This window comes from Scyliorhinus canicula, unplaced genomic scaffold (assembly GCF_902713615.1).
Source record: "Scyliorhinus canicula unplaced genomic scaffold, sScyCan1.1, whole genome shotgun sequence".
Taxonomy (NCBI): domain Eukaryota; kingdom Metazoa; phylum Chordata; class Chondrichthyes; order Carcharhiniformes; family Scyliorhinidae; genus Scyliorhinus; species Scyliorhinus canicula.
The window spans coordinates 1,975,092-1,990,204 of NW_024055497.1; the positions used below are offsets into that span (position 1 = coordinate 1,975,092).

The 15,113-nt window shown below is 47.1% G+C and overlaps 1 protein-coding gene across 4 annotated transcripts; it reads right to left on the reverse strand.

The window, feature by feature from the left end:
- Positions 1-10,752: 10,752 nt before the first annotated feature.
- Positions 10,753-14,027, reverse strand: LOC119960305 (zinc finger protein 239-like). 4 transcript variants are annotated; one of them, XM_038788049.1, is made up of 2 exons: positions 13,951-14,027; positions 10,753-12,131 (listed from the first exon to the last, which is right to left on the reverse strand). In XM_038788049.1, the coding sequence occupies exon 2, from the start codon at positions 11,936-11,938 to the stop codon at positions 10,913-10,915; it is 1,026 nt and encodes a 341-aa protein (XP_038643977.1). In that variant the 5' UTR covers positions 11,939-12,131; positions 13,951-14,027; the 3' UTR covers positions 10,753-10,912. The 4 variants fall into 4 exon arrangements, with proteins under 4 accessions (XP_038643977.1, XP_038643979.1, XP_038643978.1 ...); XM_038788051.1 differs by lacking the exon at positions 13,951-14,027 and adding an exon at positions 13,586-13,863; XM_038788050.1 differs by lacking the exon at positions 13,951-14,027 and adding an exon at positions 13,555-13,572.
- Positions 14,028-15,113: the final 1,086 nt, after the last annotated feature.

The following is a 15,113-nucleotide window of genomic DNA, read 5'->3' on the forward strand; positions in this document are numbered from 1 at the left end:
CTGGAGGTGATTTAACCCGAGGGTCAGTACACCTCAGGCGAGGGGCCTGGTTCAGAAGGCGGGGCCTTCATGGATAAACCCAGCCAGTACAGGAGTTGAATCCTCTCTGTTGGCCTTGCTCTGCATCACCAACCAGTCGTCCGGCCAACTGAGCTGACCGACCCCCTGATAAATATGAAATAATTCATTAAACATTAGGTATTCCCTGTACCAATCAGTTTCCCAGTCCACCTCAGACAACTTGCCCCTCATACCCTGATTGTTTTCTTCTGTGAGAAACACTCAGATAAATTAAACAAAAGAACCAGGTAACCACCAGGGCCCATCTCCATGGCAACATGGCTGAGGAGAGGGGGGGGGAGGGGGTTCCAAACAGAAATGGAAACGAAATATCTTCAAACTTCCAAACACCCTTTCACTCTGTGATTCTTGTGCAATTTGAAGCCGGGTATTAGCAACAAAGCTCAAAGAGAATCAGCCCACTGGAGGCAAAGTGGTGAGACCGGCCAGTCCAGCAGAAAGAAACACTCCGACCATCCCCACTGACCACCTGTCAGAATGAACAAAATGCAGTCCTGGCTGTAGAGCAGAAACAATAACAGCAGAATCCAACCCCTGTAATCAATTGTGAAATTGTGGGTGTCACAGCAGGTGTGGTGCAACATGCAATCCCGTCTCACATTGAGGGGTGAACAGCCTCTTCCCAGTGTGAACTCGCTGGTGTGACTGCAGGTTGAATGCTCGAGTAAATCCTTTCCCACACAGAGAGCAGGTGAATGGCCTCTCCCCAGTGTGAACTCGCTGGTGTCTTCGCAGGTGAGATAACTGAGTAAATCCCTTCCCACACTGAGAGCAGGTGGATGGCCTCTCCCCAGTGTGAACTCGCTGGTGTGTCCGCAGGGTGGATGAATCAGTGAATCTTTTTCCACACCGTGGGCAGGTGAATGGCCTCTCTCCAGTGTGAACTCGCTGATGTCTCTGCAGGTTGGATGAATCATTGAATCCCTTCCCACACTGAGAGCAGGTGAATGGTCTTTCCCCAGTGTGAACTCGCTGATGTGTCTGCAGGCTGGAAAACTGAGTCAATCCCTTGCCACATTTTGAGCAGGTGAATAGCGTCTCCCCAGCGTGAGCTTGCTGGTGTGTCTGCAGGCTGGAGAACTGAGTGAATCCCTTCCCACACTTGGAGCAGGTGAATGGTCTCTCCCCAGTGTGACTGCGTCGATGAGTCTCCAGCTGAGATGGGAAACTGAATCCCTTCCCACAGTCCCCACATTTCCACGGTTTCTCCATTTTTTGGGTCTCCAAATCAGTTGAAGCCTCGTCCACAGACACAACACGGGTAAGGTCCCTCCCCACTCTGAATGTTGTTTTTCAGGCTGTGTAACTGGTCAAAGCTCTTTCCACAGTCAGTTCACTGGAACACTCCCACTGGGGTGTGTGTTGTGTGGGTCTCGGTGCTTTTCCAATCACACTGATGTTTCAAATCTTAAGCCGACAATTTGGGTAAATGTTTCATCTTATCAACTCAAAGGCCAATGATAATCTGGTTCTAAGGAATCGAGTGACTGTCAAATTGAGACTTGACTGTTGAGATTTCTGTCTGTAATTCCTCCTCACTGAATATTCTGTAAAAAAAATTACAAAATTCATCACTGTCAGTACAGGATAGAAACTCAGAACAATAATTCTCAATAAATGGAACACTTTTTTCCTCTCTCTTATTCCCCGAAAGCTGGAAATCTCCACCCCACACACTCTCCCTCCATTCTCACTCTGCTGTATCTAATATTCACCCTCCCTATTCCCCTGAAGGTGCTGATTCAGGCTGATTGACAGATCCAAGCTCAGCTCACTGCTTCCTGTCCAGGAGGTCACAAGAAATATGAGCTGCAGTCAGCCATTCGGCCCATCCAACCTGAACCATTCAATGGGATCATTGAAGCCTGGGAGTTTAAAATTAGAAAGTGTGCATCATATCCTGTCTCTGAGGCTGAGGGATAGTTTTCATCCCAGGCCTGTTATCATTCGCTTCCACAACCTGAAAGAAGATTCTGGAGATGGATACGGTGAGGTGGCACCTGGCCCCCGGAGAGGGGGAGGATTCAGGACTTTTCGGCAGCAACACAAACAAAGCGTCAAGGCATCGATGAAGTTCAAAGGCAGTTCAAGGCTGTGGGGAGTGAATTCCGTCAGGCTTTATCCTGCAACCCGAAAAACGGTATCCAACAACTCCGTCAAGTCTTTCAATAGATCATAGAATTTACAGTGCAGAAGGAGGCCATTCGGCCCATCGAGTCTGCACCGGCTCTTGGAAAGAGCACCCTACCCAAGGTCAACACCTCAACCCTATCCCCATAACCCAATAACCCCACCCAACACTAAGTGCAATTTTGGACACTAAGGGCAATTTATCATGACCAATCCACCTAACCTGCACATCTTTGGAATGTGGGAGGAAACCGGAGCACCCGGAGGAAACCCACGCATGCACGGGGAGGATATGCAGACTCCGCACAGACAGTGACCCAAGCCGGAATCGAACCTGAGACCCTGGAGCTGTGAAGCGATTGTGCTGTCCACAATGCTACCGTGCTGCCCCAACTATTGCCTTGATCTTCACTAAATCCATGAAGGGCAAGGATCTGGAGGGATGGTTTGCAGCTCAGACTAACTCAGGTTCTAATCCGGACTCTTTCCCTGTCATGGTGTTGTCTGAATTTCACAGAATCACAGAAATACACATTGGGACAGGAGTAGGCCATTCAGCCCCTCAAATCTGTCCTGCCATTTAGTGAGATCATGGCTGATCTGTGACCTAACTCCATATTCCTTTGTATCTTTGCTCAACAAAAGTCTATCTATTTCAGATATAAACTTAACAAGTGATCCAGCTTCACCTGCTGTTTGTGGGAGAGAGTTCCAAACCTCTCCCACCCTGTGTGTGAAGAAGTTCTTCCGAACATCTCCTGAACGGTCCAGCCCTGATTTTTAGACAATGACCCCTAGTTTTCGAATCGCCAATCAGTGGAAATAGTTTATCTTCATCAACCCTGTCTTTCCCTGTTAATATCTTAAATACTTCAATCAGATCACACCTTAACCTTCTAAATTCTAGCGAAAACAGGCCTAATTTGTGTAATCTCTCCTTGTCACGTAACCCCCCCCGTAGTCAGTGTATTGTGGGGTGCCGTTTTAGTAAACCTTAGTTGCACTCCCTCCAAGGCCAAAATATCCTCCCGAAGGTGTGGTGCCCAGAACTGCTCACAGTTCTCCAAGTGGGGTCTTACCAGGGTTTTGTATAACTGCAGTCTTTATACGGAAATCCTCTAGATATGAATGGCTTTCGCCTTTTTAATTATGTTCTGGACTTGATTGTGACATTTTAAGGATCTGTGCACCTGTACTCCAAGTCTCTTTGAACATCCACTGTACCAAACCTCTTTCCATTTAGAAAATACACTGCTCTATCCTTTTTTGGTCCAGAATTGCTTACATTCAATTCGATCTGTCACAAATTTGCCCATTTACTTAATCTGTCAATATCTCCTTGCAATTTAATGCCATCATCTGGCTGTCTGCAATGCCACTTAAATTTGTTTCATCAGCAACAGTGCAGAAGAGGCCCTTGGGGCCCATCAAGTCTGCACTGACACATGAAAAACACGACCTACCTACCTAATCCCTTTGCCAACATTTGGCCATAGCCTTGAATGTTATGGCGTGCCAACTATTCACCAGGAACTTTTTTAAAGGATGTGAGGCAACCCGCTTCTACCATCCTTCCAGGCAATGTATTCGAGACCGTCACCACCCTCTTTCCTCACTTTCCTCAAAACCTTCTAAATCCCCTGCCCCTCAGCATGAATGTGTGTCCCCTTGTGACTGACCCTTTGTACAAGGGGAACTGTACCAGCCTCCCCGGACAGGTGCCGGAATGTGGCGACTAGGGGCTTTTCACAGTAACTTCATTGAAGCCTACTCATGACAATAAGCGATTTTCATTTTTTTTTCAACTGCTGCTTTCCGTCCCTCTCCCTCTCTCTCCTGTCCCCAGGCTCACACACACAGCAATCCAACAGTGCTAACAACAGCAGCAGAAACTCCATTTCATTCCAGCCTCACATTTCAGTCTGAAACACATTTATTCCAGGATTATTAAATCCAGAATTACACCCACTTCCCATTCAGAGACTTTAATTCCGCAACATCCACATTGCTTTATAGTCCATGGATTCATTTCTAAAAAGTCACCTCCCTGTTGTTAATTGAGAGAGTTCACCAGAGTCCAAGGGACTGGATCTGAATCGTGTCCCCGGGAAAGGAGCACCCCCTCCCCTCCAGAGAGTAGGGGAGTGAATCTGAAATGTTTCCCCGGGAAAGGAGCACCCTCTCCCGCCAGAGTGTAAGGGAGTGAATCTGAAATATGTTCCCCGGGAAAGAAGCACCCTCTCCCTCCAGAGAGTAAGGAAGTGAATCCGAACCATGTCCCTGGGAAAGGGTGCTCCCTGCCCGCCAAAGAGTAAGGGAGCGAATCTGAACCGTTTCCCGGAAAAGGAGCACCGTCGGGACCAGCCCTCCGCCCTTCCCACAGGGACCAGGGCCGATGGGGTCCTAGCCGCAAACCACCCATCAAGGAAGCCCCCAAAGCCAGCCTGCCTTTCAAATTGGCCTGTGGGGACATATATTATATCCGCCTCCATTCATGAAAGTCAATTAGAGCGGGAAATCAATACACAGTGGCTCTGTATGCGGCAAATCATTAACCAGTGGGGGGGGGGGGGGGGGGGGGTTACATTAGACTTTTCCACTGACTCTGATGCAGTTTGACTTTACGAATGTCCAGTTGCTACAACCTCACTAATGCGGGGCTGTTTTTCACAGGGCTAAATCGCTGGCTTTGAAAGCAGGCCAGCAGCACGGTTCGATTCCTGTTACAGCCTTCCCAAACAGGCGCCGCAATGTGGCGACTAGGGGTTTTTCACAGTAACTTCATTTACATAGTAAGAAGTCTTACAACACCAGGTTAAAGTCCAACAGGTTTGTTTCAAACACGAGCTTTCGGAGCACGGCTCCTTCTTCAGGTGAATGGAAAGGCTTGTTCCAGAAATGTTTATATAGACACAGTCAGAGATGCCCCGGAATGCGAGCACCTGCAGGCAATCAAATCATCAAAGATGCAGAGAGAGAGGTAACTCCAGGTTAAAGAGGTGTGAATTGTCCCAAGCCAGTTCAGTCGGTAGGCCTCTGCAAGTCCAGGCTTGTTGGTGGGGGCCGAATGTAATGCGACATGAATCCCAGATCCCGGTTGAGTCCGCATTCATGCGTGCGGAACTTAGCTATAAGTTTTTGCTCAGCAATTTTGCGTTGTCGCGTCTCCTGAAGGCCTCCTTGTAGAATGCTGACCCGGAGATCAGAGGCTGAATGTCCTTGACTGCTGAAGTGTTCCCCAACTGGAAGGGAACAGTCCTGCCTGTTGATAGTCGCACGATGCCCGTTTATTCGTTGTCGCAGTGTCTGCATGGTCTCGCCAATGTACCACGCTTCGGGACATCCTTTCCTGCAGCGTATGAGGTAGACTACATTGGTCGAGTCGCACGAGTATGCGCCGCGTACCTGGTGGGTGGTGTTTCCACGTGTAATGGTGGTGTCCATGTCGATGATCTGGCATGTCTTGCAGAGATTACCCTGGCAGGGTTTTGTGGTGTTGTGGTTGCTGTTCTGAAGGCTGGGTAATTTGCTGCAAACAATGGTTTGTTTGAGGTTGCGCGGTTGTTTGAAGGCCAGTAGTGGGGGTGTGGGGATGACCTTGGCAAGATGTCCATCCTCGCTGATGATGTGTTGGAGGCTGCGAAGAAGATGTCGTAGTTTCTCCGCCCCAGGAAAGTACTGGACGACGAAGGGTACTCTGTCAGTGGTGTCCCGTGTTTGTCTTCTGAGGAGGTCGGTGCGGTTTTTTGCTGTGGCGCGGTGGAACTGTCGATCAATGAGTCGAGCGCCATATCCCGTTCGTACGAGGGCATCTTTCAGCATCTGTAGGTGTCTGTTGCACTCCTCCTTGTCTGAGCAGATCCTGTGTATACGGAGGGCTTGTCCATAGGGGATGGCTTCTTTAATGTGTTTCGGGTGAAAGCTGGAGAAGTGGAGCATCGTGAGATTATCTGTGGGCTTGCGGTAAAGCGAGGTGCTGAGGTGACCGTCCTTGATGGAGACGAGTGTGTCCAAGAATGGAACTGAATTTGGAGAATAGTCCATGGTGAGTTTGATGGTGGGATGGAACTTATTGATGTCATCGTGTAGTCGTTTCAGTGATGTCTCGCCGTGGGTCCAAAGGAAAAAAATGTCATCGATGTATCTGGTGTATAGCATCGGTTGAAAGTCCTGTGTGGTGAGGAAGTCCTGTTCAAACTTGTGCATGAAGATGTTGGCATATTGAGGTGCAAATTTGGTCCCCATGGCTGTTCCGTGCGTCTGGATGAAGAATTTGTTGTCGAAGGTGAAGACGTTGTGGTCTAGAATGAAACGGATGAGTTGCAGAATTGCGTCTGGAGATTGGCAGTTGTCGGTGTTGAGGACTGAGGCTGTTGCAGCAATGCCGTCGTCATGGGGGATGCTGGTGTAGAGTGCCGAGACATCCATTGTGACGAGGAATGTTCCTGGTTCAACTGGTCCATGGGTGCTGAGTTTCTGTAGGAAGTCCGTCGTGTCGCGACAGAAGCTGGGTGTACCTTGTACGATGGGTTTCAAGATGCCCTCGATGTGGCCAGAGAGGTTCTCACACAGGGTCCCATTGCCTGAAACGATAGGACGGCCTGGTGTGTTGGCCTTGTGTATTTTCGGGAGGCAGTAGAGATCTCCAATGCGGGGATTACGTGGGATGAGAGCACGTAGGGTGTTCTGAAGGTCTGGATCTAAGGTCTTGATCAGTCTGCTGAGTTGGCGGATGTGTTCCTTGGTTGGATCTGCGGGTAACTGCCTGTAGTGTTCCTGGTTGTCGAGTTGTCGGTATACTTCTTTGCACCTCACAATGCGCGAAGTGATTGACGGCAGCACTGACCAATAGGTAAAGAATGGGTTGGAACGGAGGACCTGTGGGGAGTCAGGGGTCCTCCAACCAATCAGCGTGAATGAGGGGGCGGGACTGGGCTTGAGTGAAGCATGCGCAGTGTGATTAATGGCGACACAGAAAAACGTTCGTTCTCGGATCCACAATCCGTAAAGGTGGGAATGACGGGGCGGAGGGAGAGATGAATCAGGCGCGTCGTTGGACACACTATATAAATATGTGATATAAACCGAAAACCCGTAAAAATAACCTACCGGTACCGGGAGCCCTGAGCGAGGCTCACAGACGGGATGATGGGGCCGCCATCTCGATCGAGGGGTTGCGCATGCGCACCATTAACTTTATTTGGACACTAGCAGTGCGCACGCGCACCCACCATTTTTATTGGGGGCAGCAGCAGCGGAGTTCAGGCTCAGTCGCCATCATTGTTGAGGGCAACATTTAGAATTGTTTCATCGTGACAGACTGTTTCACTCGGAGTTACAAATTCCTATTTATGAGTCAGAACAATGATACATTTCCAGGGCTGTGACGATAATTCAAATTTATTTTGACAGAATAAAGCTTTTTGAGACATTTCAGAGAAATGTTACAAAATAACAATTGACACTGAGCCTCAAGAGGAGATATTAGATTTTAATGATAATCGTAATAGAGGAAAGTGAGTGAGAGTCGGAGATTTTTAAGGAGGAAATACCAGAGCTAGTGGCCCAGTCAAATGATAAAAGGTCAGTAATGGTGGACCGAACAAATCAGGAGTGCTATAGTGGCCGGAATTAAATGAGTGCAGAGATCTTGAAGGGGTGTGTGTGTGTTGAGGAGATTACAGAGATCAGGATGATCACAACTATAAGAAACGAAGAATGGGAAATTTCAACTTTTGGTCCTTCTGAAAAGGAAAGTGAGCCAGGGGATGGGTAAACAAGACTTGTTTGTATTGCATTTGTTGTATTCTCACATGTACTGCGGTACAGTGAAAAGTATTCTGTGTAGTCACAAGTTCTTAAGATACAGGAGCAGAATTAGGCCATTTGGCCCAACGTGTCTACTCCACCATTCCATCATAGCTGATTGTTCCTTATGTGCTACCCACAATGCTAAAGACCAAGAGCTGGATTGAAAAATCAGTCAGAGCATCTCCTCTCGAGAACACATAACCGAGGAGCAGGAGAAGGCAATGCAGCCTCCCGAGTCTAAATACCTTCAATATGATCATGGCTGATCCCATCCTGGGCTCAACTCCACCGTCCTTTGTAAGCCTTCAACCCATTACCAATTAAAAATCTGTCTAACTCCTTCAAGAATTTGTGGGAGGAAATCGGAGCGCCCGGAGGACACCCACGCAGACACAGGGAGAATGTGCAGACTCTGCACAGGCAGTGACCCAAGCCAGGAATGGAACCCGGGACCCTGGCACTGTGAAGCAACAGTGCTAACCACTGTGCCGCCCTGTCCATACCTTTTAGCATCTTGTTTACCTCAATGAGATCTCCCTTCATTCTTCTAAGAGAGAGTATAGGCCTAAACTATTCAATCTCCCCTCATCTCTGGAATCAATCTAGTGAACCTCCTCTGAACTGCCTCCAATGCCACTACATCTTTCCTCAAATAAAGGGACTAAAACTGTGCACAATAATCCAGGTGTGGCCTTGTATAGTTGCAATAATACTTTGTTACGCATTTCCTTGTTAACATTCCATTTTTTTCCCTTATTATCTGCTGCACCTTCATGCTCATTTTCTGTGACTCGTGCACAAGGACACCCAGATCTCACTGCATAGGGCACCCTGAAGTCTCTCCCCATTTAGATAAGGTGCCTTTCCATTTTTTTGACCAAAATGCATGACCTCACACTTATCCACAACTCCATCAGCCACATTTTGGACCACTCTCCTAACGTATCTATATCCATTTGTAAGGTTCTTATTTTCTCATTGCAGTTCACTGTCCCACTTATTTTTGTGTGATCTACAAATTTGGCTATAGAACCTTCTATCCCTGTATCCAAGTAGTTAATATAAATTGTAAATAGCTGGGGCCCAAGGACTGAACCCTGTGGCGCCCCACTAGTTACATCTTGCCATCCAGAAAAAGAACCATTTATCCTGACTCTCTGTCTCCTGTCGGTCAGCCAGTCTTCTATCTAAGCTAATAAATTACCCCTAATCCCATGTGATCTCACCTTGTCAATTAACCTGTGTGGCAACTTATCAAACGCCTTCCGGAAGTCCAGATATACTACATCTCCAGGATCCCCATTATCCACTTTGCTTGTTACATCTTCGAAGAACTCACAATTCTTTAGTCCAGAAATTAACTTCTTAGTATTTAGAATAGTGGATTGTGAATTCAATATTTTAAAATCTTGAATTAAAAGTCCAATGATGACCATGAAACCATCGTCTATTGTCAGAAAAACCCATCTGGGGGCAGCACTGCTGCCTCACGGTGCCAAGGTCCCAGGTTCAATCCGGCTCTGGGTTACTGTTCGTGTGGAGTTTGCACATTCTCCCCGTGTTTACGTTGGTTTCGCCCCCACACAAAGATGTGCAGGTTAGGTAGATTGGCCACCCTAAATTGCCCCTTAATTGGCAAAAATGAATTGGGTACTCTAAATTTATGAAAAAAGCAATAAAATAATGCAATAAAAACTCATCAGATTCACTCTTGTCCTTTAGGGAAGGAAATCTCCTGCCCTTACCTGGTGTGGCCTTCATGTGTCACCAGACCCACAGCAAAGTGGTTGACTCTGAAAATGCCCTCTGAAATGGCTGAGCAAACCACTGAGTTCAAGGGCAATTAATGATGGGCAGTAAATGCCCAGCCAGCGACACCACATCCCAATGAAATTATTTTTTTTAAACTTGAGGAAGGATGTGAAGGCATTGGAGTGCAGAGTCCAGAGAAGATTTACAAGAATGATTCCAGGGATAAATAACTGGAGCTATGAGGAGAGGCTGAGTCTGTTTTCCTTGGAGAAAAGAAGGCTGATAGGAGACTTGTAGAGGTAATCAAGATCCTGAGGGGTTTGGACAGGGTAAATAATGAAAAGCTATTTCCCCTCAGGAGTACATCAAGAACTAGAGAGCACAGATTTAAAATAATTAGCAAAAAGAGCAGAAGTGATGGGAGGCTAAAAAATGTTTTCACCCAGATGGTGGATAGAGTCTGGAATGAACATATTAAGATGGAGATGGAGCTTCAATCAATGTATTTAAAAGGGAATTGGATTATTATCTGCAAAGAAAGAATGTGCAAGGTTACAGGGATAAGGCAGGGGAGTAGGATTAGGTAGAATGTTCTTTCAGTGAGCAGAGCAGGCTCGATGGGCTGAATGGCCTCCTCCTGAACTGTAATCATTCTGTGGTTCTGGCAGCACAGGCCCTCCATCATCAGCATTGGAACTGAAACTCTGATCATTACATCAACACACAACTGCACTGGAATTTCAGAAAACTGGGAAATCTTCCGAGGGCAACTGACACCAACATCAGGTGAAACTCACCAACCGCCCAATGTCTCCAACAGATTGATAGGATTGATGAAAGCTCAGTGTTTAATCTGGGAGAAGGTGAACCAGAGAACAGAAATAATTCAGAGTAAGAAAAGATCAAAATAATGTCCCAGTCAGCAGATCAATCAGTCTCCTCTTATCATTGAGGAAACCAAATATTCAAAACACAGTGTCTGAATCAAAGCTGATTTAATCAATATTTATACAGAACATCAATGCACACCCCAGCTTTCAGGCTGATTAATATCAGCAGCAACAAACGCCAGCTGTCAGAGTGAAGATGGTTCGGTCCGGATGTGATTAACAGCAGAATCCAAATCCAATCCCTTCAGTCACTTGTGAAATAGCTGGTGTCTCAGCCTGTGGGATGACTGAATGAATGCCTTCCCACACACTGAGCAGATGAATGGCCTCTCCCCAGTGTGAATCCGCTGGTGCTTAAGTAGGTTGGACTTCCAAGTAAAACTTTTCCCACAGAAAGAACAGATGAAAGATCTCTCCCTGGTGTGAATGTGTTCATGTGTCAGCTGATCCTTCCGGCTTTTAAAGCTCTTCTCACAGTCAGGGTATTTAAACGGCCTCTGATCAGTATGAACAAGTTGGTGTGTCAGGAGCTCGGATGAACGGGCAAATCCTTTCCCACAAGCAGAGCAGGTGAACGGTTTCTCCCCGGTGTGAGTGAGTTTATGGCTCAACAGACCTGTTTTCCTTTTATAGTTTTTCTCACAGTCAGAACATTGGAAAGGTCTCTCCTCACTGTGGATACGATGGTGGGACAGGAGGCCATATGAGGTTGTGAAGCTTTTCCCACACACAGAGCAGGTGAACGGTCTCTCCCCAGTGTGAACTCGCTGGTGTCTCAGAAGGTCAGATGGTTTTGTGAATCCTTTCCCACACACAGAGCAGGGGAATGGTTTCTTCCCGGTGTGACTGTATTGATGAATACGCAGCTCAGACGAGTAATTGAATCCCTTCCCACAATCTCCACATTTCCACGGTTTCTCGCCACTGGGACAGCATTTGTGTTTTGACAGGTTTGCTTTTCGGCTGAAGCATCGTCCACACACAGAACACGGAAACACGTTCTCCCCATTTCTCCCCTCACTGTGGGAACGATAGTGTTTCAGGAGGTGGTACGAAGTTGTGAAGCCTTTCCGACACACAGAGCAGGTGAACGGTCTCTCCCCAGTGTGAATTCGCTGGTGTCTCAGAAGGTCAGATGATTTAGTGAATCCTTTCTCACACACAGAACAGGTGAATGGTCTCTCCCCGGTGTGACTACGTTGATGAATACGCAGCTCAGACAGACAATTGAATCCCTTCCCACAATCTCCACATTTCCACGGTTTCTCTCCCATGGGACAGCACTTGTGTTTTGACAAGTTTGATGATTGGCTGAAGCTTCGTCCACACACAGAACACGGAAACACTTTCTCCCTCTTGTGAGTGTTTTTTTTTTGATTCCATGTTCAAAAGCTGATGTTTTGGCTCTGATGAGTGGAGTGACTGTTCCATCCTGATGTGATATTGACAAATTACCCTTCCAATATCCTGAAAAATGAATTCAAAGAGGAGAAAAAGAGAGTGATAAACACAAAGGCAGCTTGTGAAATGGAGTTGGATGAATCTGGTCATTTGTGGGACTGACACTAGGAAATGTGACCATGAAAACTGCTAAATTGTCATAAAAAACAACTGGTTCACCAATGTCCTTTCGGGAAGGGAAGCTGCCACCTGATCTGGGCCTACACCCCCCAATCTGGGGGAAGAGAGGAAGAGGGAGGTGGGAAGGCTTGAAGGAGAGGATTTTATCTAAAACTCGACCAGAGCTTTCATGTGGCGTCCAAAACCCTTAACCTCCACTATCATCTCCAAGTGTCCCTCCAAATCCAGAAACATCCCAAATTATCTGACTCATTACTGGATAAGCAGAAATGTTCTCCATCTAAATATCAGGACGAGGAAAGCAACCATCTTCAGTTTCTGTTACATATCCCATTCCCTAGCTACTATCTCTATTGCAACTCTTTGAGGCTGAACCAATCTGTTCATAATCTGGTTGTCAAATTTCATCCCAAACTGTTTTTTTGATGACACATCGCAAAGACTGTCTATTTCCAACTCAGTAACCTTGTCCAGAGTTGCTGCTGCCTCATCTCATCTGCTACTGAAATTCATTCATTCCTTTGTCACCTCAAACCTTGACGACTCTAATTATCCCCTTGCCAACCTCTCAGATTCAACTCCACACAAGGTCATGTCAAAATCTGCTGCTTGTATGCAGATTCACACTAATACCTGTTCACCCAACACCAGGAGTGACCGAATCCACTGGAGAAAAGGGGACATCTTGTGAGGGGGGAGGGTATGGAGGGGGGGGGGGGGGTATGGTGGGAGATGTTGATGACAAAACTATTGATGGGGGAAGGGTGAAACCTGTTGAGAGTGAAGATTGTGGAAACTGGAGACATGTGGGTTTATCAGGGGTATCAAGTGCACACCATTTACATGGCGGAGAAGGCCCAAGAGTTGTCCAAAACCAAAAATATGCCCTTGCAACATTCCAGATATAAAATATTTGACTTACACTCTGCCTGTTCTCCCCACCAACAGTGTGCACAGAGCTCTCTTGGACCTTAGGCTGCTTCCAGACACTCCATGCTGGTTCCCAACATATAAACACAAAAACTCTGTCAATATCCCGTCCCTTGACAGACAGAAGCCTAACTACCATTGCCCACTCAGGTCACTCTCATCAAACCTCCTCCCCCAACTCAGTCAGAAGCCCCTCTCTCACCCCCCCCCCCCATCTCACTCAGGTTCCTCTCTTCAGACCTCCTTCCCCACTCACTCCAACTACCCCTGCTCACTAACAATCTACTTTCCCCAACCTCCCCTCTGCATACTCAGTCCCTGCAGCTGTGATCATTTCGATCCGAAACATAATTGTTTCTCTCCACAGAAGCTGACACACCTGAACATTTATCCACATTTTATGTCTTTACCTCCGATTTCCAGCATCCGCAGTATTTTGCTCTAATTTGAACCTTCAGACCTCCTCCCACCCAGTCAGCTCAGTGGAATGTCCTCCAGCTGTTTCGTTGGATTGTTGTCACCATCCGGGTCACTGGGAACCTGAGGCCCCGCCCACTCGTCCGGCCGAATCCGCGCATGCGCTTCGCTGCCCGCCCAAACAAGATGGCGGCAATTAACCCGGGCCTGTTCCCGGGAAAACGCCCTGGAACAGAAAGCAGGGGACCGGCAGGCTCCTGTCGGGGATTGCAACCTGCACCAGGTGTTTATGAAGCCTCCGCTCGCTGCCCACCCCAACTCCCGACTCAATTCCTCCCTCCGCCCCAGCGACCCTCACCTGCCGAAAAAAGCCTCATGTGCTCGCAGGACTCCGAGCAAAGTGAAACTGCGCATGCTCTATATACAACACTGCGCCTGCGTACTGGGCTCCTGGGGAGTGATCAGGGTTGGGTAATAACAGCACCGTTGAAACTCCAAATAGGCAGTAGAAAATATATTTTGTTACCTAGTTGAAATAAAACACAAATTCGTGCAAATGGGTGTTGTGTAATGTTCTATTTCCCAAAGTGATTTGCAAAAGCAAATTGCTGCGGATGCTGGAATCTGAAACTAAAAGAGAAAATGTTGGAAAATCTCAGCAGGTCTGGCAGCATCTGTAAGGAGAAAAAAGAGCCCAGATGCTCCTTTGTCAAAGCTAAAAGCCGTTGAAAGTGGGAGATACTTATACTGTAGGGTGAGCGAATGAAAGATTAGTCATAGCCACAGAAACCAAGGGAAAAGAGAGCTAAAATGTGCAGGTTAGGTGGATTGGTTATGCTAAATTACCCCTTAGTGTCCAAAAGGTTAGTCAGGTATATTGTCACGTGTACCGAAGTACAGTGAAAAGTATTTTTCTGCGAGCAGCTTAACAGATCATTAAGTACATGAAAAGAAAAGGAAATAAAAGAAAATACATAATACGGTAACATAAGGTACACAATGTAACTACATAAACACCGGCATCGGATGAAGCATACAGGAGTGTAGTGTTACTGAGGTCAGTCCATAAGAGGGTCGTTTAGGAGTCTGGTAACAGCGGGAAAGGGGGGATCAGGTAGTGGGACAGAGTGGGGGGAAATATATGTAAAGAAAGACAAAGAAATAAAAGGTAAAAGACAGTTCAAATGAAATGGAATAAAAATAAAGGGGTCAAGGTGGGCTCGAGCTAATCATCTGAAGTTGTTGAATTCAATGTTGAGACCGGAAGGCTGTAGCGTGCCCAACCGGAAGATGAGATGCTGTTCCTCCAGTTTGCTTTGAGCTTCACTGGAACATTGCAGCAGGCCAAGGACAGGCATGTGGGCATGGGAACACGGTCTTGTGTTAAAATGGCAAGCAACGGAAAGGTCAGGGACCTGAATGCGCACAGACCGAAGATCTACATTTGGTCTCTCTGACATAGAGGAGACCACATTGGGAGCAGTGAATGCAATAGACCAAATTGAAAGAGGTGCATGTGAA